Source organism: Schistocerca americana, chromosome 4 (assembly GCF_021461395.2).
Source record: "Schistocerca americana isolate TAMUIC-IGC-003095 chromosome 4, iqSchAmer2.1, whole genome shotgun sequence".
NCBI classification, from domain to species: Eukaryota; Metazoa; Arthropoda; class Insecta; order Orthoptera; family Acrididae; genus Schistocerca; species Schistocerca americana.
The window spans coordinates 332181520-332207902 of record NC_060122.1 but is presented as its reverse complement, the minus strand read 5'-3'; the positions used below and the strand labels follow the sequence as shown (position 1 = coordinate 332207902).

Here is a 26383-nt window from a genome sequence, read left to right as displayed (position 1 = left end):
TTCTGACGGACCCAGTAGAAGTAAAAACGATCCAGTAAACATGAGTTCCCTAACGAGGCGTTTCCATGATAACTGCACATGAGCAAGAAGAGCCTGCTCTGACTTCAGTATGAAATATTGTCGTGCATAGCACAAACGTATTTAAAACGCTAACTTGAGTGAATCCCCATCTAACTTTGCTGATATTCTACTCATGGCCAACGGCTGGGTAAGGTGGTACATGCTTGATGAGGCACCGGTGTATTTTGATGGTGATATAAGACGAAATGTGACGCGCCATAGCGGCGCAAGCTGGGCAGGTCGAGCAGAGCCTGTTCCTTTGCCTCCAAGATCACCCGACCTCAGTCCTCTGGATTTTTCTCTCTGGGGTCATCTCAGAAGTGAAGTGTACAGCGTTATCACTGAGATGGTTGAAAAACTGGAGAAGGGAATTGTACAATCCTGTCACTATTTACAAGGTGATTCTGGAATATTCGAAAGAATTTGCAACTCACCACAGAAACGAGTACAGTGCTGCATGCGTATGCAGGACGATACGTGGAGCACCTTCTTTTATCGGGAACGTTCATACAGTAAATTATAGTACGTAACGTGCTGAAATAGTGTTACATTTCTTGTTAAGATAGGGCATGGAGGGAATTTGAGCCCAATTAATAGGGGCTTAACAGAAAAGTGTACATTTGAGATGAAGAGAGTGTAATGGCTACAAGTGTAGATTTTGTATATGCGGTACATTAATATGTTCACACCTCAGTATGCTGCTTGTTTTTCCCTGTGGCGAACAGTCTTCCCATAAACACGTCACAAACGTGACGACCTGATTTCTTCTGCACAGTCGTAACTGCACCTCTGGGTGGACTACACACGTCAGTATAGACTAACCTTTCCGTATCCAAGAGCCACGCTTCAACGCGTGACCTGCTGCCCAAAGGAAAATAGCATTAATCGCTTCTCCGTGCCACATGTACATGGAGGTACTACCCAACCTAAAATCATACGACTTGTAATAGCTACAACTATTAGTCTGAAAATGACATAAATATTGATGTAATGTTTTTCTATAGACCGTCATCAGTCACCAAAAGAAATACTTATACCCATTACGTCCATTATTTGTACTAAACGGAACAACATTTCTCACTGAAGTTAGTGGTGATTTATAACATTCACAGTTCTTTCGCAAATGGCTTGTTTGAGGACCTATGTCTACTGGAACGTATTTGAGTTTTCTGTCGTATACGTTCATCAACGTCGGTTATCACCATTAAATGGGACGGTGACTTGATCAAAAATTAAATCAATAACTAACAAAATGAAACGGTACTAAGCAATCCTGCTGCACACAGCAATGTTTGATAGCCAAGTGACCAGTGCACAACCCAAAAAAATTACCGGTTCGATGTCTCCCGACTTCTACTGATTCAGAACTAAGAGGTCTGGAGGTCTAGATAAAGTACGTTCATAATAACTGCTCTAGGCGAATACGCTTATATTACATTAATAGTCCTTCATTGGGCAATTTTGCCGTAAATTTAGAAAGAAAGAAAAAATCAACTACTGTGACAGTAAAAATTGTTGTCCCCAGGGGACCTGTCGAAATTCTCGCACTTTTATAGTTTTAAATAATGACAGTATTTGGTATAAGCGTAATCGTTGCGATAACGGTAGTTGTGGAAATTAAGAGAAAACATCTTTAGAAACGAACCGAACAACGTGAAATAATAATCATGAATTAATGAGACACTGCTTGTACGATGAACAGAGATCAAGGACTGTGAGTAGATTCACATAACCTGTAACCTGAACTCGACAAACACTTTCAGTTACAGTAAATACGTTAGGCCACAGTAGCAATAAGTAAATCGCAATTCAAGGTGATAATTATAAATACGTGTGCGTTTCTGAAAGTATTTTCGTTTAGAAAAGTCAGCTTGTGCGACGGGCAGAGATAATGGACTACTGAACTGGTCACGGTTATTAACTCTGACAATGCTGTATAAAAATTACTGAGTTAATAGGAACTTTAAAACAAAGCGCATGGAATTTTTAATAAGATAATGTGGAAAGAGAGTCTCTTATTCGTGATTAATAAGTTATCTTCGCAAAATACAGGTGTGAAGCTGGGCATTCATGATACCCTTTCGCTTGTGATAGTTAAAAGTCTATTTCACGTTAAAATTTTCCACAAATAATAAGCTTTAGCGGAAAATCGGTACGCATTGTGTCTGAAGCCTATTAAAAAAACCTTTCTCAACATACCTCGTTCATACCTGCGCAATTAGATTGTGATAAGAAAATGGGATGTTGACTTGAGAAATAATATATATGAATATTGTTATTGATTAGATCTGCTTCCCACGCGGCTGCTACGGTAGCAGGTTCGAATCCTGCCTCGGGCATCGATGTGTGTGATGTCCTTAGGTTAGTTAGGTTTAAGTAGTTATAAGTCTAGGGGACTGATGACCTCAGATGTTAAGTCCCATAGTGCTTAGAGCCATTTGAACCATTTTTGAGCTCTGCTTACAAAAATAAGAATAAATTTTATCTTTTACCAGTGCTTGATATGTGAGTAGGTATTCGAATATAACAACATGTTTTTTGCAAAGCTCACATGAGGAGAGCTGAGTCCTAACAAAGGCGTAAAACTAATCTGAAAATTTTCTATTAGGTGTACATAAAATGTTTCTGAGCAGCTGAATTAAAATTAAAAGAACATGAAGACCGGATTGTGGTACTGCATATACTTACTTATTTCGAAAACTAAACTGAAATCAAACCTTTAATGTCTCTAACAGTTAACTGTCACCGACCGTTAACACTTTCAGGAAGTTCATCTGCTGTTTCTTCACTTCTCTGCAGTGATTTTGTCTAACGTTATTCGTAGCTGCAGTATAAGACTATTTTACTCATTAGAAAGTTATGTGACATACGCCTGATAATTGTTAATGTGTGTTTCGTGCCTCTTTAATCTTTGTATGTATTCGAAACAGGCGGTGGAGGCAAAAATTCCAAGTGAATTGGCAGCGTGAGTGTGTAAAACGACCTAAAAACAACACCCAGCCCCAGCGACTTGCCAGATGTCGGCCGACATTCCAAACCGGTCTTGGTTCATTCCTCTATCTAGGAACAAGTACACACGTAACTCAGTCTTATACTAAACCAGCCTCCGTAGCCGAGGTTGCTAACGCGCGATCTTACGGTGGAGCACAACGCGAAGTGAGTCGGTACGACTTCTGGTGGTAGTCTGCTCGGCATGGGGAGATTCGTATAGTTGCTTAGCATCCACTGTGCCCTAATGTCCTGGTTTAGATTCAAAACATACCTAAGGGTCTCTGAGGATTGAGGGCACCTGACTCTGTTGACTGTTTTCCTTCTGTACTACTTGGACGTTGAACCCGATGACCCCGTTAGTGCTATGCGCTGGCATCGCGTTCTGTCCTCTACCTTTGTTGTTACCGTTATTAACTATACAAACAGGCCATTGCACTCAACACGCTATCAACTGAAAGTGAAATGGACTCAAATCGAGAGATTGTATCAGGCTATGAGCTTATTAATAGAAAAATCTAACAGTAGTGGGAGCTAGAGCCCCTTCGTTGGTCTCAGTAAGAGTTATTGTCTTACGCCTCATATCTTGTGCAGCCCTATATATGAAGGGCTTATTTCAATAGTGGTACAAGTCCATTACCTCCACTTTTATGCCTCTAATGCTTCTGAAATTAATGATCCAAACAAACAGAAAGAAAGGACCATCACTAGCAAGAAGCCATATGCTTGAATATTTCTGGTATCTCAACTGCTGATTTTTCAGCGCTCATTTAACTTTAGGACTCTGTATCTCAAAATGAACAATAATGGACTTGTTCGACTATTGAAATAAGCCCTCCATATGTAGCTATGAAATATCTTAATTTGTTCCAAATCTGACAGAAGCTGGAAAACGGTTCGTCTATGACTTATGTGTGACTTATTCCGTTGTTTTTCTGATATCATCTAGAAAAACCAATAGGAGAACTAAATAACTCACAAGAGTTTTACGCAGTTTAAGCTCAGGTCTTTCTGAAAGGAGGAAGATCAGAGTTCTGGACAACGCTATCATTAGAGACGGAGCACAAACTCGGATTACGAAAGAACGGGAAAGAAAATCGGATATGCCTTTTTCAAAGGAAACATTTCATCATTTGCCTTCAACGATTTAAGGAAATCGCGGAAAACATGTGTCTGGATGGCCGGTTGGAGATTCGAACTGTCTTCTTCTCGAATGTGAGTTCATTGTGGTGACCACAGCGCCACCACGCTTGCTAGGTCTTTCTGAGTAAGAGTCAATAACACTCCATTGCAACACTTTGCAAGTTCTGTTGTCTTCTTTTGGAAGAAATTGGAAACACTTATACTCAAAGCTTCAAATCCGCCTCCGACAGTTCAGATTTAGCTTTTCCGTAATTTTTCTACATCGTTCCAGGCAAATTCCAGGATGGTTCCTTTGAAAAGGCACAGCTGCTCTCCTTCCCCATCTTTAGCAAAAGGATTCCCACCTTGTGCCCCGTCTCTGATGACCTCTGTTGTCGACGGGGCACCAACCCTAATCTTCCTACCCTCAAAAATGGTTCAAATGGCTCTAAGCACTATGGGACTAAACATCTGAGGTCATCAGTCCCCTAGACGTAGAACTATGTAAACCTACCTAACCTAAGTACAACCCACATACATCCATGCCCGAGGCAGGATTCGAACCTGCGGCCGCAACAACAGCGCGGTTCCGGACTGAAGCGCCTAGAACCGCTCGGCCACAGCGGCCGGCTTGCTACCCTCGTTTACTTCAAATCAGGAGTCCTTATGAGAACAGTCCTTAAATGGATCGCTATGGCCGTACCACAAGACAGCATAGTATTCAGTACAGACCTCGTATCGCCCTTCTGATGATAAGGCTGAAACAATTATTCAGTTTCGTAATGTGGTGTAGAAGACTTACGAAATATGTGCACAACATAGCTCCTGAAGTATATATATATATATATATATATATATATATATATATATATATATATATATATATATATATATATGACGGAAAAAATCACAACACCAAAAAATAAATAAACATTTTTATAGGTAACATTTGTAACTGATTACCATTGTAATGTCACAAGTTAATGTAAGCGCGAGATAAACCACTGCAAACGTGAAATGCTGGTACATTAATAACCTATGTAACAACCAGAATGTTGAATGCAAGGATGCAAACGCGCACGCATTTTGTTGTACAGCTGCAGATGTTAGTTTGTGGGATGGAATTCCATGCCTGATGCACTTCGCCTGTCAATACATTTGGCAGTAGATGCTGGTTGTGAATGACGCTAAAATTTTCCGATGATGTCCCATATGTGCTCGATTCGACGCAGACCTGGTGATCGAGCAGGCCAAGGGAACATGTCGACATCCTCCTCGTAGAACATGTAGGGTTACAACAGCGGTAGGTGGGCGTGCGCTATCCTGTTGGAAACATCTAGAGTGTTCCTGCTGTCATGCGAAAGTGCACCCGTGGACGTAACTCCAAGTCTAGGTCAAGTGTGTCTACCACGCAGAAAGGTTGGTTGCAGGCCTTCAACTGGCTTTCTTCTAATCAACACACAGCCACCACTGGACAGGGGCAGAACCATCTTTCATCAGAAAACACAACAGACTTCCTCCCTGGCCTTTAGTGAGCTTTTTCTTGACATCAGTGAAGTCGGAGAAGGTGTTGGTTTGGAGCAAGTGGAAAGCACGCTATAGGGCGTCTGGCTCGGAGCTGTCCTTGAAGTAATTGATTTGTAACAGTTCTTTGTGACACTGTGATGCCAAAAGATGCTCAAATTGCTGCTGCAGATGCAATACGATGCGCCATAGTGCTACACGAAACACAATGGTCTTCCGTGTTGGTGATGCTACATGGCCGTCCAGAGTCCGGTCTTCTTGCGACCGCTGCCTACACAGTGAGGTGTTGATAATGGCGTCTACGTCACCTTAAAGGCATTCTTGACTATCAGTTGTAAAAACACCCCTATCAAGTTTCGTTATGTCACACAGATCCGTTTTCCCGCCAGTGTCTTATATATATCACTTTGTTTTGCGTATCAAGGGTTAACAAGTAAAACCAGTAACGATGACTTAAATGCTTCAGGTATCTGAAACTTCCCAACTTTTCTGGCTAACAATTATTTTGTGTAGTCCGTTGAACTCTTTGCCGGTTAGTGACGTATGCATCTATTGCTGTTATATTCCTTTTTTGTAACGGTATTAGATCATTATCGTTCGTCCTACGACAAGTGCTCCCTTCACCGAGCAATAATTCTATCGCTAAGTGTTCTCATCAGCAAGGCACAAACTCGGTGCCTTTTTCGGGAGTCAACAGAAGAATCTAAAATTTAAACTTCTCGTAAACGTCACGGTAACTGCCACAAATTCGGTTAGGCAACGGCGAGGGACAAAATTGGCTTACTCGCAACAAAACTGATTTAGGAAAACTGTAGAAAATATAAATACGGCTGGACAGCCTCTCGGGGAAAATACAGCCCCTTTCTGCTGGGTGTGAATTCGTATCTAAACCGCTGACTTATTCCGTTAGATCAAGTATGACGAATCACTCTGCCAAGACGCACATAGGCAATGCGATGCTCGCTTCTCACCTGTTAAAGCACAAAAAACGAAAGAGCTTCTGGAAGTTCGCTAAAGTTGCGCAAGATTACATAGCTTGGAAACCGACTGAGCTCCGTTCTCGTTTCTAATGACATCTATGCGGCTAGGACGTTAAACGGAAAGTAAAGAATATTAAGAAAGACTTACCGCTTCGGCACACGTCTCGCGTGTCAACCGCCTCCAGAGGTGTGAGTGCGGTGAAGATGCAATCCGACACACCGCAGCTGCCGCAGCCTTGTGCAGGGTGTCGTGTGAGTGTCCTAAATGCAAGCGAGAAGAAAATTCGTCCGGTAATACGTGTTTGTTACGAGTGTCGCTCGCTCGCGTACAAATTCAACTGAGTGGCACCGCCAACCGCAGATGTTATTTCAGATTGACACAGGACATCTCTTTTTACGATGTTTTCCAGGTGCACAGAGCCAAACGTGGAATGATGAAAGGCTGGTCTTTCATTTTCATTATTTCACTGTTAGCCTATTGGTCAAGTGAAAAACGATTTTTCTACTTTTTTATTTATTTATTTGAGTGGAAGAGCCTGCGATTCAATCTGTGGCTTGTGGCAAATGAAAGGAGCTACCTCTCGCACACTTCGTTTTCAGAATGAGTGTTGCTCACAAAGAAAATAAATTCCATTAATTTAAGTCTTAGGCAGGAAAATAATACTGTTAAGTTAAATGTAGATTGTACTGCTATACACTGCATACAAACAGAAAATTTGCAGGAAAGAATATTGATTATCAGTTGAAGTGATATTAAGCACACAAGAATACTTGCAAACAAAATTTCGTCAGTATGTTATGCCCATAGAGTCCAGTCATCAATGTGTAACAGCTAATACCTTTTACATACTATTTATATATATACTCAGTTCATAGCTATAGAATTCTATCCCAGGAAAGAATGCGCAAAAGAGGAACACAGTTTTGAAACTAACAAAAGTCTATTTACAACGTTACACCTAGAAAAAGTGTTCACACCTAGAAAAAGTGTTCGACAATGTAAGATGGTGCAGGACGTAAAAAATTCTCTGGAAGCTATAGGGACAAACGGGCAGCATACAACACTTGCAACAAGCGAGAAGGAAAATTATGGGTGAAAGACGAAGAACGAAGTTCTTTGATTGGAATGGGTGTAAGACAAGGACGTTAGCTTTCGCCCCTAGTCTTCAATATATACATCAAAGAAGCAATTATGGAAGTAAAAGAAATATTCATTCGAATCGTGGCAATGACTTCCGTTTTTTAGGAAGTGTTGGCTCAAATGGCTCTGAGCACTATGCGACTTAACTTCTGAGGTCATCAGTCGCCTAGAACTTAGAACTAATTAAACCTAACCAACCCAAGGACATCACACACATCCATGCCCGAGGCAGGATTCGAACCTGCGACCGTAGCGATCGCCCGGTTCCAGACTGTAGCGCCTAGAACCGCACGGCCACTCCGGCCGGCAAGGAAGTGTTCAGTACATTCGCCTACCTGCTGTTTTATTGCGCAATTGCGTATCTTATCCATCATGTGTCCGTGTCATTTCTACATCTACATCTACATGGGTACTCTGCAAATCACATTTAAGTGCCTGGCAGAGAGTTCATCGAACCATCTTCACAATTCACTGTTATTGCAATCTCGTATAGCACGCGTAAAGAAAGAACACCTATATCTTTCGGTACGAGCTCTGATTTCCCTTATTTTATCGTGGTAATCGTTCCCCCCTATGTAGGTTGGTGTCAACAAAATATTTTCGCATTCGGAGGAGAAAGTTGGTGATTGGAATTTCGTGAGAAGATTCCGTCGCAACGAAAAACGCCTTTCTTTTAATGATGTCCAGCCCAAATCCTGTATCATTCCTGTGACACTCTCATATTTCGCGATAATACAAAACGTGCTGCCCTTCTTTGAACTTTTTCGATGTACTCCGTCAGTCCTATCTGGTAAGGATCACACACCACGGAGCAGTATTCTAGAAGAGGACGGACAAGCGTAGTGTAGGCAGTCTCCTAACTAGAACTGTTACATTTTCAAGTGTCCTGCCAATGAAACGCAGTCTTTGGTTAGCCTTTCCCACAACATTTTCTACGTGTTCCTTCCAATTTATGTTGTTCGTAATTGTAATTTCTAGGTATTTAGTTGAATTTACGGCTTTTAGATTAGATTGATTATCGTGTAACCGAAGTTTAACGAATTCCTTTTAACACTCATGTGGATGACGTCATACTTTTCGTTATTTAGGGTCAACTGCCAATTTTCGCACCATCCAGATGTATTTTCTAAATCTTTTTGCAATTTGTTTTGACCTTCTGATGACTTCATTAGTTGATAAACGACAGCGTCATCTGCAAACACCCTAAAACGGCTTCTCAGATTGTCTCCCAAATCGTTTATATAGATAAGGAACAGCAAAGGGCCTATAACACTACCTTGGGGAACGCCAGAAATCACTTCTGTTTTACTCGATGACTTTTCATCAATTACTACGAACTGTGACCTCTCTGACAGGAAATCACAAATCCAGTCTGTTGTAAATTGGACAGACACCGTAATACGCTGTGCTATCTACAACCTGTCCTAGAGTTCGGCAACGACGGGAGTCATCTACGTTTCACACAACTGTCACTCGCACAATATGCGTTTGCTCTTAAAAGTAAGACATGAAAATACATGAGAACAAAACACATTCCATAATATTACAACAAACTGGCGTCAGCAGCATAAAGCAATGAGGCTCCGTATTCATCTTGTTACTCTAATGGGTTAAACATTAGAACAATTTGTCATTTAGCGAATCGTTCCGTTCCTTTTGACATCTACAATAAACTGTTGATAGAAGAGAGGCTTTATACATTACGCATAACTGATGTAGAATATGTCGGGAAAGTTTCCAGACGCACTTGCTTTCACTCTATCGAGTGATTTTAGTTGCTTTCCAATTCCACGCTCATTTATAATCATTCGGTTCTTGTGACGAACGTGATGGGGAACTGTAATATGATATTATTTCAAATACTAGGCAAAAATATAGAAACTCCGCGGGAAATGCATGCTTTAAGGGGGCAGGACGTCAAACGGACCGACTTGGAGCAGAAGAGGCACAACAGGACATTTTAATTTCCACTGTCTATACTTTTACATCAAAAATCATAAAACTTTGTCAGCATCACCAGGAAGTATTCAGGATTCACACTCATTGCAGTGGAAGTTCGAAAACATAACAAAATAAATTTTTTTTTACGTGTGAAATTTCATCATTTTTTCACTTACTAATGGCTGCATTTGTTGCTATAGATACACTTTTCTCCATACGTTAGAGAGATTCTTCAATGATTTTGCATATCATACATACCATACTCGCACGTGTATGAAACTCTAGAATTTATTTAATTTATGAAAAAACGAATGAACTGTTATATTTTAAACTTCATGTTTAGAAAAAATCTCATATTGTAGTTAATTATCTCAATTTTTACCACAGTTTTTAATAGATTTGGAAAATTCTAGAGTTTCATACACCTGTAAGTATGGTTTGTATGCTGTGCAAAATTCATCAAAGAATCTCTCTTACTTGTGAAGAAAAATGTACCTATAGCAACAAATGCAGCTAACAGTAAGTGAAAAAATGATGAAATTTCATATCTAAAAAAAATTTCGAACTTCCACTGCTATGAGTGTGAATCCTGAATCCTTCCTGGTGATGCTGACAAAGTTTTATGAATTTATTTGTAAAAATATAGACAGTAGAAAATTAAATGTCCTGTGGTGCCTCTCCTGCTCCAAGTCGGCCCATTTGACGTCCTACCCCTCTTAACATAACTGCAGGTTCTAGCCGAGCCTGCAGGTTGTGTTGTTGTACAATCTGAGAAATTTCCTCAATACTTTGTGTCAGTCGCCGTCATAGCAGTGTTCTGTGTGGTTATGTCGGAGCTAATTGAATTCGAACGTGGCAAAATTGCTGTTGCTCGTGTGGTGGGTGTTTCTGTAATCAAGGTGGATGAAGTTGTTTCTTTTCCAAGAGCACCTTATCTAAGATTTATACCACATAGAGGAAAAGCGGGAAAACATCCTTCGTTAAGTGAAAACGCGGACGAAAGTTCGTGTTGAGTGATCGTGACCGACGATCACTGAAGAACACTGTGACGACGAAGTCACTGCAGAAGTGAATGTCGCATTCACGAACCCTGTAAGCACCACAACAACACGAAGGGAGCTCCAGAAGGAGGGAACTGCAGGGCGACCTGCAATTCCAAAACCATTCGTCAGTGACGCAAACGCCTGTACGAGGAGAAAGTGTTGCCTGAGCAATAAAACCTCGACTACGGTTTGTTATTTGATCGCATGAGTCTTATTTCACACTGTTTCGAACTTCTGGCCGAATTTGCGCCCCAAGGGTGAAACATGGCGGGGTTTCGATGTTGATTTGGGCAGCCATATCATGGTATTCCACAGACCCCATGGTCAGTCTGTAAGATCGAAATACTTTAAAGAATTATGTGGCAATTTTTGCTGATCATCGCATGGTACAATGTTCGTTCCCTAATGGTGATGCTGCGTCCAAAGACGACAGGGCCTCTGTTCACATACCTAGCATCGTCCACGACTGGTTTGTGACCACGAGAATGAATGGTCGCATCTGCCCTGGCCACCATATTAACCAGATCTCAATATTCTTGAGCTTTTGTGGTCTACTCTGGAGAGAAACGTGCGCGATCGCTGTCCATCTCCATCGTTACCTGAACCTGAAGGAGGACTAATATAAGATTCATTTCACATCCGCACAGGAACTGTATTTATGTATTCCCAGACGAATGAAAGTTGTTCCTAACGCCAACGGTTTTCCTACGCCGTTTTAGGCATGGTTGTGCGTAATGTTTTTCGTCCACACCCTGCAATTTCGGAACATAAAATTTAGTAGAAAGCTTAGTACCTGAACAACGGAGAATGTACAGCACCGCTGCGAAGAACACTCTGTTTCATGACAGTCGGATGTTGCTATCTTGCTTTAGGCAGAGGATTTACCCATTAGGTCAGTGAACACGAGTGATACTGACAAGGAGACGGCACGACCGTGGGGGTCGGGGATTTGTCCGAAATTTTGTGTGGTGAAAGAGGACCCCTAACACCTCACATGGTTAAAGTATTAAGACGCACTACTCGGAAAATCCCGAGAAAAATCGATCCAAAGTTTCTTACGTGCAGTATGAGAATAAAATGTTAGTCCGTTGCTGAGCCGCCGTTTGGCCTACATGGTTAGCGCTCGGACACTTACGCCAGAGGTCTCGGGTTCGATTCCTCCTCCGGCACTTTTTTTATTCTGTTGCTTGCAAAATTGCAGCGCATTGTTACAGGAGAATCGAAATTAATTACCAGGAAGATTGTATAAAAATTCATTCTATGATTCACCATCAATTATGGTCACCAATATTCCGAGACATGATTCAATATTCCTGTTTTGCCTCAAAATTATCAGAAACTCACAACATTTTCGTAAATGTTAATGGTGCATGTTTTTGTACAGATTTATTGCAAACGCCCTGTGATTGTAAAAAATCCGCTTTTATATGCTGCGCAAGATGTCGCTAAAATTATTGCTTTGTTTGTTTTTACGATAATTACCACTGCGCTTCTTGGTTATAATTATTATATGTATAAAAATTGAATGTTCCCAACCGACTTTGTTATTCTGATTAAAAACCCAATGTTTCTTCTCATATACTTTACAATGAAAAATGGAAAACTCACCGACATGAATTGTGTTGTTGGACAAAAAGAAAATAATTTTTATTCAATAATGTAACTAATTCGTTAAAGATAATGTAGTTTTGGGAAACTTTCTGAATAATAGGTGGAATAACAAAAGAAAATGAAACAGAAGAAAAAAAAAAGTGCCGGAGGAGGAATCGAGCCCGAGACCTCTGGCGTAAGAGTCCGAGCCCAAAATATCTTTTTTTTTTAATTCCACAAAAACAGTAACAAAAATGGCTACAATGAAATGACATAAATAAGGTGACAGATAATTGCAGTCATAAATTACAGCATTCAAAAAATGAGTCTTTAGCAGTAGCACAATTTAGCACCTTCACTGTCACCTTCAACTGGTGAGGACAGACGGCGGCTCGGCAATGCACTAACATTTTATACTCACACGGCACCTAAGAAACTTTGGATCGATTTTTCCCGGGATTTTCCGGGTAGTGCGTCCTAATATTTTAACCACGTGGGGTGTTAGGGGTCCTCATTCACCACACAAAATTTCGGACAAATCCCTGACCCCACGGTCGTGCCGTCTCCTTGTGAGTCGTATATATAGCTTTGAATAAAGTTTAACATCATACTAATGACTGGATTGCTACTAGCTGCCACTTGAATGGGTAACGTATGCTTTAAAGGATTATCTTCTTCTTTTGAGTTAGCTACCAATTAGCTTGTTCTAGGACACACCCTTTCCTTCCTTTTCGTGGATTCGAAGCTACAAGAACGAAAAATCGCATAGTCATTCAAAACATGGCCCAACTACCGTATTGCCCAAGATGCGCTGAGAACAGACATTTACACAAGATTTAAAAAGCGTCACAAGTGAAAAGGTAGAAAACGGGAGAGCGGAAGATTTCCGCCTAAAGCAGTGAGAGTTCTGCTGGTTCCTCCTCTGGTCTGTTCCACACTGACGGCTTCCGGGAAGAGTTTCGGCTTGGAACAGCAGACGTCATTGGGGTATTTTAAGTTTGTTTTCCGTCAGCTTCTTTCCGGAAGTTACATGTCACGGAACCCTACATGCAGCCTTTTCTGCATAATACGGTATATTAATTTCGCTTGATACCAATTGTTCACGTTTATCCTTTGAAAAAGCAATGAGTACTACTCAGTATTAACGAACTTTACTGTCGTTGAATAAGTAAATCGCTCGTGCAGCTTCCTTTCATCGTTTCCAAACATCATCTTTGAGTATTTGCAAGCTCCCAGGTTAATCTAACTACGATTCAATTACGACGTATTTCTCGGAATGGCGTTGTCTAGCACAAGCGAAGAAACACGTACATTGGTACCAGTGTTGACAACGCTCTTGAGAAAGAAAGTTTCTTTAGATGCCAACCATTTAATGCTTCAATTTATTGCTTTAGCTATTCTGGCACCTTGAGGAGCATGTGGTCAGCACACTACTCGCACCGTAGATGTCGCATTTCTTGACCTTGGAAACACTACTAGCTCCTCTGTTGGCCTCACGAGGTTGAGTGCAATCATCCCACTAAGGAAAATTCCCTGAAAATATCGGGAATGGAATCCGGGTCTCCCATACGGCAGTCAGCCGTGCTGTGCACTCAGCTTCGGAGGCGGAGAAGAAAACAAGTTCGTTTTGATAATTCAGTATCAGTACCAGGTGGCTCTTCTGAAGTTAGTTATTGCTTTCTTAACTCAGATTTTTCAGTTTTTTAAACTGTGCCTTTTCCTTCCTCAGTTCTCTATTTCGACAAAAAAATGGTTCAAATGGCTCTGAGCACTATGGGACTTAACATCTTTGGTCATCAGTCCCCTAGAACTTAGAACTACTTAAACCTAACTAACCTAAGGACATCACACACGTCCATGCCCGAGGCAGGATTCGAACCTGCGACCGTAGCAGTCGCGCGGTTCCGGACTGAGCGCCTAGAACCGCGAGACCACCGCGGCCGGCTTTATTTCGACATCCATGGAATATTTACTAATAGTTTGTAAAGAATACTGAGCGAAGTTGGAATCGTTTTCAGAATGTTCCAGCATCTTTGATGCTCCTTCACGTTTTCCGTATGTCTCGAGTCACACCCGAAGCAAATATTCTTGTACACTTCGACGTTTTTCCTACGATTTATTTATTTATTGCAGATTCTTTGTTTCATTTACACCAGAAGCAATGAATAGGATCTTTGCATCAGTGTAGTAGTAGAAAGTTAACTGAGAAACTGCAATTTAAATCGAGTGAATTTAAAAGTTTGAAAATCGTCTGGAGTGTGTTCTCCTGTAATAATTAAACTATAGTCTTTCACCAAGAACTCTAAAACAAGTAACGATCGTAAAATTGCGACGTAAAGTAAACCCATGGCGTTCCTTACTGGCGTCATCGGCAGTGGACACAGTACAGTCCAAATTGAAATGTCACGCTACAGACTCAGCTACTGTTACTTTAAGTGATAAGGAGATTGTTATCGGATGCGGGAGCTAGTGTGTAATTTTTCTAATAATCAATAGCCGAAAAGGAATGAAGGTTAGGATATGACAGCGCGTCGTTCAGTAATCGACACTTGAAATGGTAGTCGGAAGCTATAGTAAATAAGGGATGGTATCCAAAAGTTGCGCTTCACGGGCAAATGGTTATGACTACTCTGAAAGGCTGCTAAGTGCCCTCCCATACGTTCTTCTTGAAACAGTGGGGCAAATGGCTGCGACCTGACTGCTATTGTTAGATGTATTTTCGTGAGTTTGCGGTGTTGCGATGACAGTGTGTCCATTTACAGTTATGTTTTAAACTTGGAGAAACCACTACAGAATGGCAAAAAATTCTGAAGCATGTTTTTGGCGACAAATCTGTGTGTCATATAAGGACTTAAACTGATACGAGTGTGTCAGAATCGGGCAAACATTGCCCGATGACGACGACGGTTTCGAGCGTCGGTAAACTGGCATCACACCATAAAAATGTTCAGAAAGTGGTAGATCTGTTTCTGCAAAATCGTAGACATACCAATTAAGAGCTATGCAGTATCTTGGGAATAAGTATGATGCATGTGAACTTATTCTGTCCGAAAGATTGAACAAGTGAATCAAGAAGGGGGGGGGAGTCTTGAAAGTCTGCAGATAACTTAAAAAACTGTTTCAAGAGGATTCATTGACCTCCTTCGCCTCGGCTAGAAAGCTCTCGAAAAGCTAACAGTAGCAATAAGTTCTCCGTGATATTTCTTGATATATACTGATGGAATTGTTCACAAAGAGTACGTCCCTCCAGGTCAGTCGATCAATAAAGAGTTCTATTGCGATGATCTAAGATGTTTGAGAGACAACATGAAGTCAAAAAGTGCACAGAAGTGGCAGACGAACGCTAGGAAACTTCATCATGATAATGCGGTCTTCACGAGTGGAGATATCGAATTTGTTTCATCACTGGGTCAAGGATTAGATCCGTTCTCAAATGATTTTGCTAAGGAAATAGTTGAGAAATTCAATTCCTGGGACAAGTTTTGCTTTAGCAGTGTGTCTCAGATGTCGTGGTCTTCCGTCGGAAGACTCGTGTGTCACAGCATTTCATGACTTCTTATTTCTGCATAATTGCTACAACATACATCCATCGTTGTTGCTGTTATTGTTGTATTTAGACTGAGGGCTGCTTTGACAGAGATCGCAGCGTTAGTGTATTGTACGAAGATCTTCGTTTCCGAATAACTATTATCACCTAAAACACCTGAACTTGCTTACTATACTCAATCCTTGTCTTCCTCTACAGTTTTAACGCCCTCCACCCCCCCCCCCCCCCCCCCGCAATCCTCCTCCAAAAACTTCCCTTCATTTGGAAATTAACTTTTCCTTGATGATGCCGCAGAATGTGTTCTAAGAACCTATCTCTATTTTAGCAACATGTTTTCTTAACTTTCTTCTCTCCCCAATTCGATTCAGAAGCTCCACGATCTTCCCATACAATCTTCAACATTATTTTAAACATCACCTTTCAAAATTTTCCACTCCATTCTTCTCTAAATTGTTTAGCATCCACATTCAATTTCCGTACAATGCTACTCTCCAGACAAATACCACCAAAAAATTTAAACATATTTTGTGAGTGATAGCTAACAGCTGTTACACTTTTTAGGAAGTGCATGACAGAGATCTGTCGATATATCTATTTTATTGTTTCAGACTGTTTCGTCTATCAGCTATCTTCAGTGTGTAAAACGTCAGATATTAGTTTCGTAGCACGTTGGTTTTCTATATGGAAAGCCTTGTATCTCAGCAGAAGTGAAACAGATGGATCTCCAACAAGCAATCCGTAATCAAGATGTAGTACTGTGGTAGCGTATTACGTAGATGTGAATGCACAGTTACAAGTTTTCGTCAGATGACACGTAAGTACTTAATATATATTTTTTATAGAGCTGATATGATATCTGCTATCACCAGCTGTAATAATAATATAAATATAGACAGCTGTGTGTTAAACAATTTCTACATAGCTATTTGGTTGAAAATTGACATTTTGATATCGTGGCTGTAAACAAAGTAAAAGATGAGTCTTGAAAATAAGAAAACAGCAACCAGTCAGTGTTAACAAAGCTATTTATAAACACAAATAGCTCCCTTAGCTGTTTGTAAAATATCTAACAGCTGTTGGGAATCGCCGACAAAAAATATTTCTGAAAGTATTTGTCTGGAGTACGATTTATCTGACGATTAGTTATAACTGTGCCGTCATCTTTAACAAACTAACATTTTACTTACTCTTGATTACGGATTACCTTTTGGATACCCATCATTTTCAGTTCTGAAGAAGTATAAAGCGATCTTAATAACCTTACCACGTCGAAGATCGACATGCCACGTTGCTAATAAAATAAACGTAGACAGCTGAAGGTGGCAGGAGTAAAATACAGAGTGCGAACTTCTATTTACAATTTGCACAGAAATCAGATGGCAGCTATAAGAGCCGAGGGGCATGAAAGGCAAGCAGTGGTTGGGAAGGGAGTGAGACAGGGTTGTAGCCTATCCCCGATGTTATTTAATCTGTATATTGAGCAAGCAGTGAAGGAAACAAAAGAAAAATTCAGAGTACGAATTAAAATCCATGGAGAAGAAATAAAAACTTTGAGGTTCGCCGATGACATTGTAATTCTGTCAGAGACAGCAAAGAACCTTGAAGAGCAGTTGAACGGCATGAACAGTGTCTTGAAAGGAGGATATAAGATGAACATCAACAAAAGCAAAACGAGGTTAGTGGAATGTAGTGGAATTAAATCGGGTGATGCTGAGAGTATTAGATTAGGAAATGAGACGTTTAAAGTAGTAAATGAGTTTTACTATTTGGGGAGCAAAATAACTGATGATGGTCGAAGTAGGGAGGATATAAAATGTAGACTCGCAATGGCAAGGAAGGCGTTTATGAAGAAGAGAAATTTTTTAACATCGAGTATAGATTTAAGTGTCAGGAAGTCTTTTCTGATTGTATTTGTATGGAGTGTAGCCATGTATGGAAGTGAAACGTGGACAATAAATAGTTTAGACAAAAAGAGAATAGAAGCTTTCGAAATGTGGTGCTACAGAAGGATGCTGAAGATTAGATGGGTAGATCACATAACTAATGAGGAGGTATTGAATAGAATTGGGGAGAAGAGAAATTTGTGGCACAACTTGACTAGGAGAAGGGATCAGTTGGTAGTACATTTTCTGAGGCATCAAGGGATCACCAATTTAGTATTGGAGGGCAGCGTGGAGGGTAAAAATCGTAGAGGGAGACCAAGAGATGAATACACTAAGCAGATTCAGAAGGATGTAGGTTGCAGTAAGTACTGGGAGATGAAGAAGCTTAGACAGGATAGATTAGCATGGAGAGCTGCATCAAACCAGTCTCTGGACTGAAGACCACAATAACAGCTGTGTGTAAAGTACTTCGTAAAAGAAACTTTCAGAAAGTATTTCTTAACAACACTTCAAGTTATATTTATTTCTAACAAATTTCTCTTTTCTGAAACAGTTTTCTTGCCACTGCCAGTTTACATTTTATATCCTCTCCAGCCTTGTTTTGCTGCTCAAACGAGAAAACCAACCATTTTTATAATCTCGTTTCCTGACCTAATTTCCTCAGTAATAACTCAGTGCACAATAGCTTATCATTAAATTGAGCATCTTTTTTTGGCCGGAACGCAGTGATGAGAAGAACCACGTTTGTCTTTTCGCAGGGAGCAGTACCTGTTCAACGTGTTCGAGGTGGTGGTCTCGACGCTGGAGTCCAAACTCCAGCGGATAGAGAACCTGGACCGCGCCGTCGAGCACCTGATGCGGCGCGTCGAGCTGCTGGACGCCCGCGTCACCGACAACATCGACAAGACGGACGCGGTGATCGCGCGGCTGCGCGCCCTCGACCTCAGACTTTCCGCAGACCCGAACCCCGGACCTCCGCCGGGACCAGCCGGTGAGGCGCTCGACGCCCGGCTCATCTCGCTCGACCAGAAGGTGAGCACCTGACTCTGCGGCTGTAAATTTTTTACCTTATGTTTTCGGTATTGTCGAGACACTTGCCGGTTACTAACTATTATTTATTCGTTACTTTCGTTACGGAATTTCATTACGGGTGTAGTCTACTCCGCATCCGCAACTGATAGCCATGTGCGAGGTTCAAATGACTCTAAACACTATGGAACTTAACATCTGAGGTCATCAGTCCCCTAGAACTTAGAATTACTTAAACCTAACTAGCCTAAGGACATCACACACATCCATGCCCGAGGCAGGATTGGAACCTGCGACCGTAGCGGTCTCGCGGTTCCAGACTGTAGCGTCAGAACTGCTCGGGCACTCCGGCCGGCTCATGTGCGAGGCCCAGGTTCGATTCCCGGCCGGGTTGGAGATTTTATCCGCTCGGGGCTTGAGTGGTGTGTTATCCTCGTCGTCATTCCACTATCATTGACAATCAAGTCGCTGAAGTGTCGTCAAATAAGAAGGCTGGCATTAGGCAACGGAAAAACCCGTGATGGCGTTTTCCGACCAAAAATGCCATTCCATCATTTCATTTCATTATAAGTAAGTCCTGGAGACTGATGACCTCCGATGTTAAATCCCATAGTGCTCAGAGCCATTTGAACCAAGTAAATACTTTTTTATTAACCTAAGGAGTTAAAGGCTTAATCGTGCTGGTCAATGCGTTATTAGAATGGGATCTCTTTTCCCAGAAGGTCTTTCTCTTCTACGTTCTGATGAACAGTCACCATGTCTGTAGTGGCATGAATGGAAACAGCTGAAGGTACAAGAATTGAAGTGGTTGCAGTATCAAAATAAGCTGCCTGACAAAGAAAAAGGAAGCACCCAGAAGACGTGGTGGGATGTCAATGTAACCTCGTACATGAACATACCATCAGTGGGTATTTAAATTATTAGAGCTGCGATTCGCTGTGAAAGGTAAAATGGCCACGTGAATGCATTGATGTTGTTCCTATTTCGGGTTGTCAAGAGGCCTGGTAAGGAATATAAGAAGTGTGAACAGTGTCGGATGTTGAGTGATCACTGTGAAGAACTCACTGATTCCCGGTATTGGTGTGAGACAGCATCATCAGCAGCTGTGTTCCCCGTATGGCCAGCTGGTCGAATCTTGCGATATCCAGATTTGTGGAGCATTCTGATGCTACAGCGGCCCGATGCGGGACTGCTTGGGAAAATGAGAACAGGCATATTCGTCTTCAAGCTTCCGGTCGATCTCCTCTGACCATCACAATAGAGGACTGTCGTGTCGTTCACCAAGCACTTCGTAATCCCTGTGCCTGCCATCCGAGAACGAGTAATGGACATCCTGCGACATTCTGTGTCATGTCGGAGACTAGGTGCGGAAGGACTAGGGGATTACGACCTCATTCGTAAGATGCAGCTGCGTTTGTAGAGGTGTCGTGACTGGGAGCCACAGAGGGCTGCATAATGCTGTCGCATTGTGTTCAGCGATGAATCACAGTGCTGTACTACCCCGGATGACCATCGTCGGCGAGTATGACCGCGGCCTGGGGAAAAGTGCCACTTTCTTCAAATGTTTTGGAGAGAAACAGCGGTTTTGCTTCTGGCGTCATGGTGTGGGGAATCATCGGGTATGGCATGGCCACGGCCGGTACTGATTGAGGAAACTCTTGACAGGACAACGGCGCGTCACTGACATTCTGGGTCACCCCTCACAGCCGGCCGCTGTGACTGAGCGGTTCTAGGCGCTTCAGCCCGGAACGGCGCTGCTGCTACGGTCGCAGGTTCGAATCCTACCTCGGGCATGGATGTGTGTGATGTCCTTAGGTTAGATAGGTTTAAGTAGTTTTAAGTCTAGAGGACTGATGGCCTCAGATGTTAAGTCGCATAGTGCTTAGAGCCATTTGAACCATTTCATCCCTAATATGGCACTACCCTGATGCCATTTTTTGACAGTGTAACGCTCGTCTACATACACACACACACACACACACACACACACACACACACACACACACGTGTCTGTATGAGCTGCCTGCGTGACGTGGTATTCCCGTGGCCAGCAAGGTCTCTACATCTATGGCCGATAGAACATGTGTGGCATCAGTGCGAACAACAACTGCGTCCCACTGTCATCTTTCCATGACACTGGGGACCAGTCACAACAGTTGCGAGCCAGAGAGGTGCAACATCGCACTGACAGGTGGGCTCATACTGCCAAGTTCTTTGTAAATTTGACTCGAGTTTGCAATGGTTCAAATGGCTCTAAGCACTATGGGACTTTACATCTGAGGTCATCAGTGCCACAGACTTAGAACTACTTAAACCTAACTAACCTAAGGACATCACACACATACATGCCCGAGGCAGGATTCGAACCTAGGACCGTAGCAGCCGCGTGATTCCGGACTGAAGCGCCTAGAACCGCTCGGTTACAGCGGCCAGCCGAGTTCGTAATCACTTACCCTCTCCACCCGGGAAGTTTCATTTCGTTTCCTCTCCTCTCATTCTGGATGTTTCCCTTTTTTGTAATACGACACTGCCGCACGTGCACCACTGCAGGCAGGCGCGGCAATTCTGACGAATGATGTGCGGTCTCTAAAGCGGCAAGACAGGGCGACCTACTACCTCCGGACGGCAATAGTGGTGTCCGAAACACTTGCCGTACAATGCGAAAACTGTCCCTTAAAGCCGTAGTCTATCGTATAGCCGACAATTTGCTATACGGTAGAAACTGTAGCGTTTGAAAAGAAGCAACTGGAGGGTAACGAATACTGCCGATCCCGCCCGAATTGGAAACGTATTTCATGTGGGGAAAGAAAACATGGCGAGAGAAAAAGTGTATTCGATACTCACTAACAGCTCGCTCCGCTGAGAATATGAAGTTGGAGGAATGCGGAAACTATCGGCTGCGCCACGTCCGGGCATGAACTGCGTGCCGAGGTGCGAACACGCGAATAACGAAACTTTTCGTGCAGTAACGAAATGGTACTTCGAGTCTCGTGAAAGACTCGTTACTCAGTACGGTACGCTACAGCTTTAGCTGACTGCTACCCGCTACTGCTGCTGCACACGTGCATTTATACCGCAAGTACTGATTTAAGTACATTTCAGATGACGGCATTCACTCTTCTCTTCAGCGGAATGGAACGGGCAAATGGTTCAAATGGCTCTGAACACTATGGGACTTAACATCTGGTCATCAGGCCGCTAGACTTAGAACTACTTAAACCTAACTAACCTAAGGACATCACACACGCCCATGCCCGAGGCAGGATTCGAACGTGCGACCGTAGCAGCAGCGCGGTTCCGGACTGAAGCGCCTAGAACCGCTCAGCCACAGAGGCCGGCTAGTACTGCCAGATACAAAATCCAAATCCTCACCTTACCTACTATCAACAACAAGATACTCTCTTTTATCTACATCGACTTTTATGTTTCATTTTTATAGGCATCCAGTAACTTTCTCATTTGATACATGGCATCAGCCATATCCAGAGTCATCAGTACCTGATCATCGGCAGATAGTAATAAATGTAAACGTTGATGCTATACTGCCACCTCCAAATTTCTGCAATGTCTGTTGCAATTACCAAGAACAACTTAAACAAGCGTGATTATATGTAACATCCTTGTCTTAATCCTTTACTTGTTTAAAAACTTCCCGATACCTTAACGCCAACGTTCACAACTGCCGCTCATTGGTGGTACATCCTTTTCACCAACTCTATTAATGCACTATACACTTCAACATTTCCAGTTCTGTCCATAGTAACTTTTGGCACAGAGTCGTACACCAAATGGAGATCTTGTTATTTTCCAGTTTCACTTCAAATCGTCGACATATGTAGGAACTGCAATGGATCTATAATACTGAAATGGCTCACTTTTAATGTCGTTTTTGCCATTATTTGTGGCCAGTCACGCATGAAACAATGAAATAACAATATGGTAATTAGAGGGAATCTGCAAACATATATCTTAGACTGCCCCTGTTCTCACGAACCGTTCTTAATGTATGAATGCTTTCGGTATATCAGGTTCGTCGTAACGGTTACTGGGAATAGGAACACAGGGCAGTCCGTTGTACGATCGCATATGTTAACGTAGAACAAGAAACGCGAAATGTATCTTATTCCTTTCTCCTCCGCAACACAGTGTCGACAAGCAAGGAAACTGGGTATCCTTGGGCGGCTGACCACATGCGTTGTCGCACTGTCTGTGCGCGACTTCGAACCGTTCTACAAGTTCTCATTCAAATCACTAGCTCGCTCTGATTTTGACGACATACCTGCAACCCTGTGTTGCTCCGTTACCGATATTTCGCAGCTTCTAGTACTTAGAGAGTTCTACTAACGTGCTAGATCCTCACTGAACTTGCACATGGAAAATTTTCAAGCGCTCTCCGACGTTCTGCACTGGCGGGAACAAAGGAAAGCTGTATTTTGTTTGCAAGAGTGCAACTGGATCTTACTTACAGACACGACTACTAAAATTAGTAATCAGCTGAATATGGGAACTAAATGCCAGGACCCTCATCTACATGTAGGTGAGGCTCACGCAATCCATCTTCATCTACTGAGATGTTGCATACACCTCAGATCCTTCCACAGTCTTCCGCTCCTTCCAAGTCCTAGAACGACTTCACTCCGTATCGTTTTTCGTATCCGAATGCTCTCACACCCGTAACCTGCACCAACTAATAAAATTGCCACATCTCTTCAAAGACTTGGACCGACTTTGCATGTCCTACACTTCCCCTAAACACGAATCCCAACAGCTTATTGTATCTCCGATCCTCGACAAACTGGCATTCCGCTTGATCAAAACGCTCCGTTTCCATCTCCAAACACTCCACATCTTTTCCTACCCACTTCCCCTCTGAGACCACGAAATAACCCCGGAATCCATTCATTACAACTAAAGTAACCTTACTCCTTTCACTCGAAATAAGGGCTCCATCCCATTCCTTCCTTGCCCAAATGCAATACTATCCACCTCTCAACGCCTACATACCACCCATAAATTCAACTACACATACTCGTCTAACATATTTCCTTTAATGTCCTCTCCAGTTCCACATTCTTATTCAATCCTTCCACTTACTTTTACCGGGAGCCTCATCAATATCTCCATATAACAAAAAGTGACTCTCATCATTAATTTCATTTCATGCTTCTCATCATTTTTATCTTAAAGAAACATGCGTATTTTAAGATTTTAAATCTAAGACTGTATCTTACCGCTGTCAACTCGCCCCCTTCAAGAGGAGTTTAAATGCCAAATAAATAAAATAAACTTAAAAAGTCCTGCGATAACTCACAAGAACAGTTGAGAGACTTTTCACAGATGGGCATATACAGGATATAATTTCCAGCTCTCATTTTCTTCAATTAAAAATGAAAAATACTCAATATGGAAAAGCAGGTACAATTTTGCAATCTTCTGTTCTTGCTGTTGGTGATTTAATTACTATAGTTTTGTTACATACTCTGTCCCAAATACGTAGCATATGTTTTCTTCGTTCATTCCCTTGGTACAAGCAAACTAAGGATCAATGCCTATCATAATTGCCAAGAGTGTCTGCGGTCAAAGAGGTAAGACCATATCCATTGCAATACACTTCCGTTTATGACAATATTTGTTAAAGACGTCAGTGTTAACATTAGTTGCCGTGCCGGTAGTTCATTCTGATGTGTTGCACATATTTCTTAGTGTTGTGTATAAAGAGATGTTTCTTCATTGCTGGCGACTATCGTAGGTTTGCCTTAAACTGTCGCTACAGCCTTACTGACTCCGCTGACTAACGTTATAGATAATTATGTAGTTATATGATAGAGCTGATTAACTATAATTGGTAGGATGCAAGGTGTGGTTTCTTTAATTACAATTTTCGATGCAACAGATTTCTCAATAAAATTACAACCATTTTCGCTCTACCCCGTTTCAGCATGATCTGAGAGACACGGGGTGGCTTGCATATCGAATAACACACTAAGGAGTCACAAAACGTCTCTTAACCAACCATGAAGTCTTATGAGGTAGGATTTTTTAAATAGCTGATACCACAGCAATGAAGTTATTAAAAGACGCTGGCATTTCCCACTTTTGGTGAATTAATTTTATTTGTTCACGACTAGATTCAATCTTTTAGGTCATTCGCAAGTGATTTTGTGGTTCTGCGATAGAAAACTATGTCTTGCACATTGAAATAACAGCGTCTTTAAATTTGTGTTTTCTGTTCAGTTCTGAATGATTTGAGAAAATCAGACAACCGGTTGTAGTTATAAAGGTTTATTAACTACCCTTGACCATGATTTCAACAACTGTAAAATTATCTTCTTCAGAAGTACATGGGCCTACTGAGGAATTGTTTTACATCATAATTAAAAATAACTATCAAGGGATAAAGGATGTACAAAATCACTAGATAAAAATATAATAAACAAAAAGTACTCACACGTAAAATAACATACTGGCGAAGACAAATGTCATAGCAAAGTAGGTCATGTCAGGTAGCACGATATATGCGACCGCCTGTAAAACCAAATATAATCCATTAAAAAGCATTCCAAATGAGATGATCTAGAAGTAACGTCTTCAGATTAAAATGTACATGCCATTAAGAGGCAGTGAAACTGCCCATGTGTGACCGTGCCATGCAACGACTAACGTAGTTATCGCGAAAAATTATGCGCATGACAGTCAGATCAGGTGTAAACTATCAATCACCACGTTATACCGAAACTACTTTAACCAGTCTGACGTATCGGCTTAAAACCTTCAAGAAACTGTCCACTCGCAAGTTGCATTGACCATGAAACATGTTACCATCCCTATTGAGTGTGTGTTTAAAATTTTTCAGTCCTTCACGTAAGTCTAATTTCCGTCCTTTAACCTGCATACAAAAAGTTAAGATTTCACCGAGATCTTTAGCGGAATGATTAGTTACGAATAAATGTTCAGCACATGTAGAGAGTTGAATGTGGTAACACATTAAGAGATCCGCTGCAACTTGCGGGTCGACAGTTCCTTGAAGTCACGATTACGTGATCGCCTTAGAGCCTAATGCCACTTAATGACGGGACTGAAATTGCTATTCTCATGTTTCTGTAATTACACTTTCGAGAAATCAGCGTCACCGCTTCACAGTATGTCAGGCTTCCTGTACCACCGACACGAAGTACAAGCGCTAGGAGAAAGGGGAGTAATCTCGTTTAACGTGATGGAACACACGTCCCTGTGATCGTGTCTGAGTATTTCGGTTACAGCTTTCACTCGCTCAATGATGATTATTGATACGGAAGTGTTCTTGTGTGTCCGTCTTCTCTGTTTCTCTATCCCTCCCTGCCCATTATGACGAGTAATCTGCTTTCTTTTCAGCAAGTATGTTACTTTTATAATGATCCCTAATATTTTAAGTTGTATATCGGACAGATGATAAGAGTCTGAATAGCGTCAACTATTTACAGATGCTTCTTTTTTTCGAAAACTATAACCAAAAAATACCTAAGCGTGTGTATTAGTGCAGTCATTCCTCATTGCTT

General features: G+C 41.8%; 1 protein-coding gene across 1 annotated transcript in view; it reads left to right on the top strand.

Moving 5' to 3' along the window:
- The window catches only part of LOC124612629, a 607586-nt gene that overhangs the window by 430262 nt on the left and 150941 nt on the right, over positions 1-26383 (top strand). Inside the window, exon 2 of the mRNA XM_047140925.1 lies at positions 18578-18851. Within this exon, the coding sequence (XP_046996881.1) occupies positions 18675-18851 (177 nt within the window). The 5' untranslated portion in view covers positions 18578-18674. The remainder of the gene's footprint in view (positions 1-18577; positions 18852-26383) is intronic.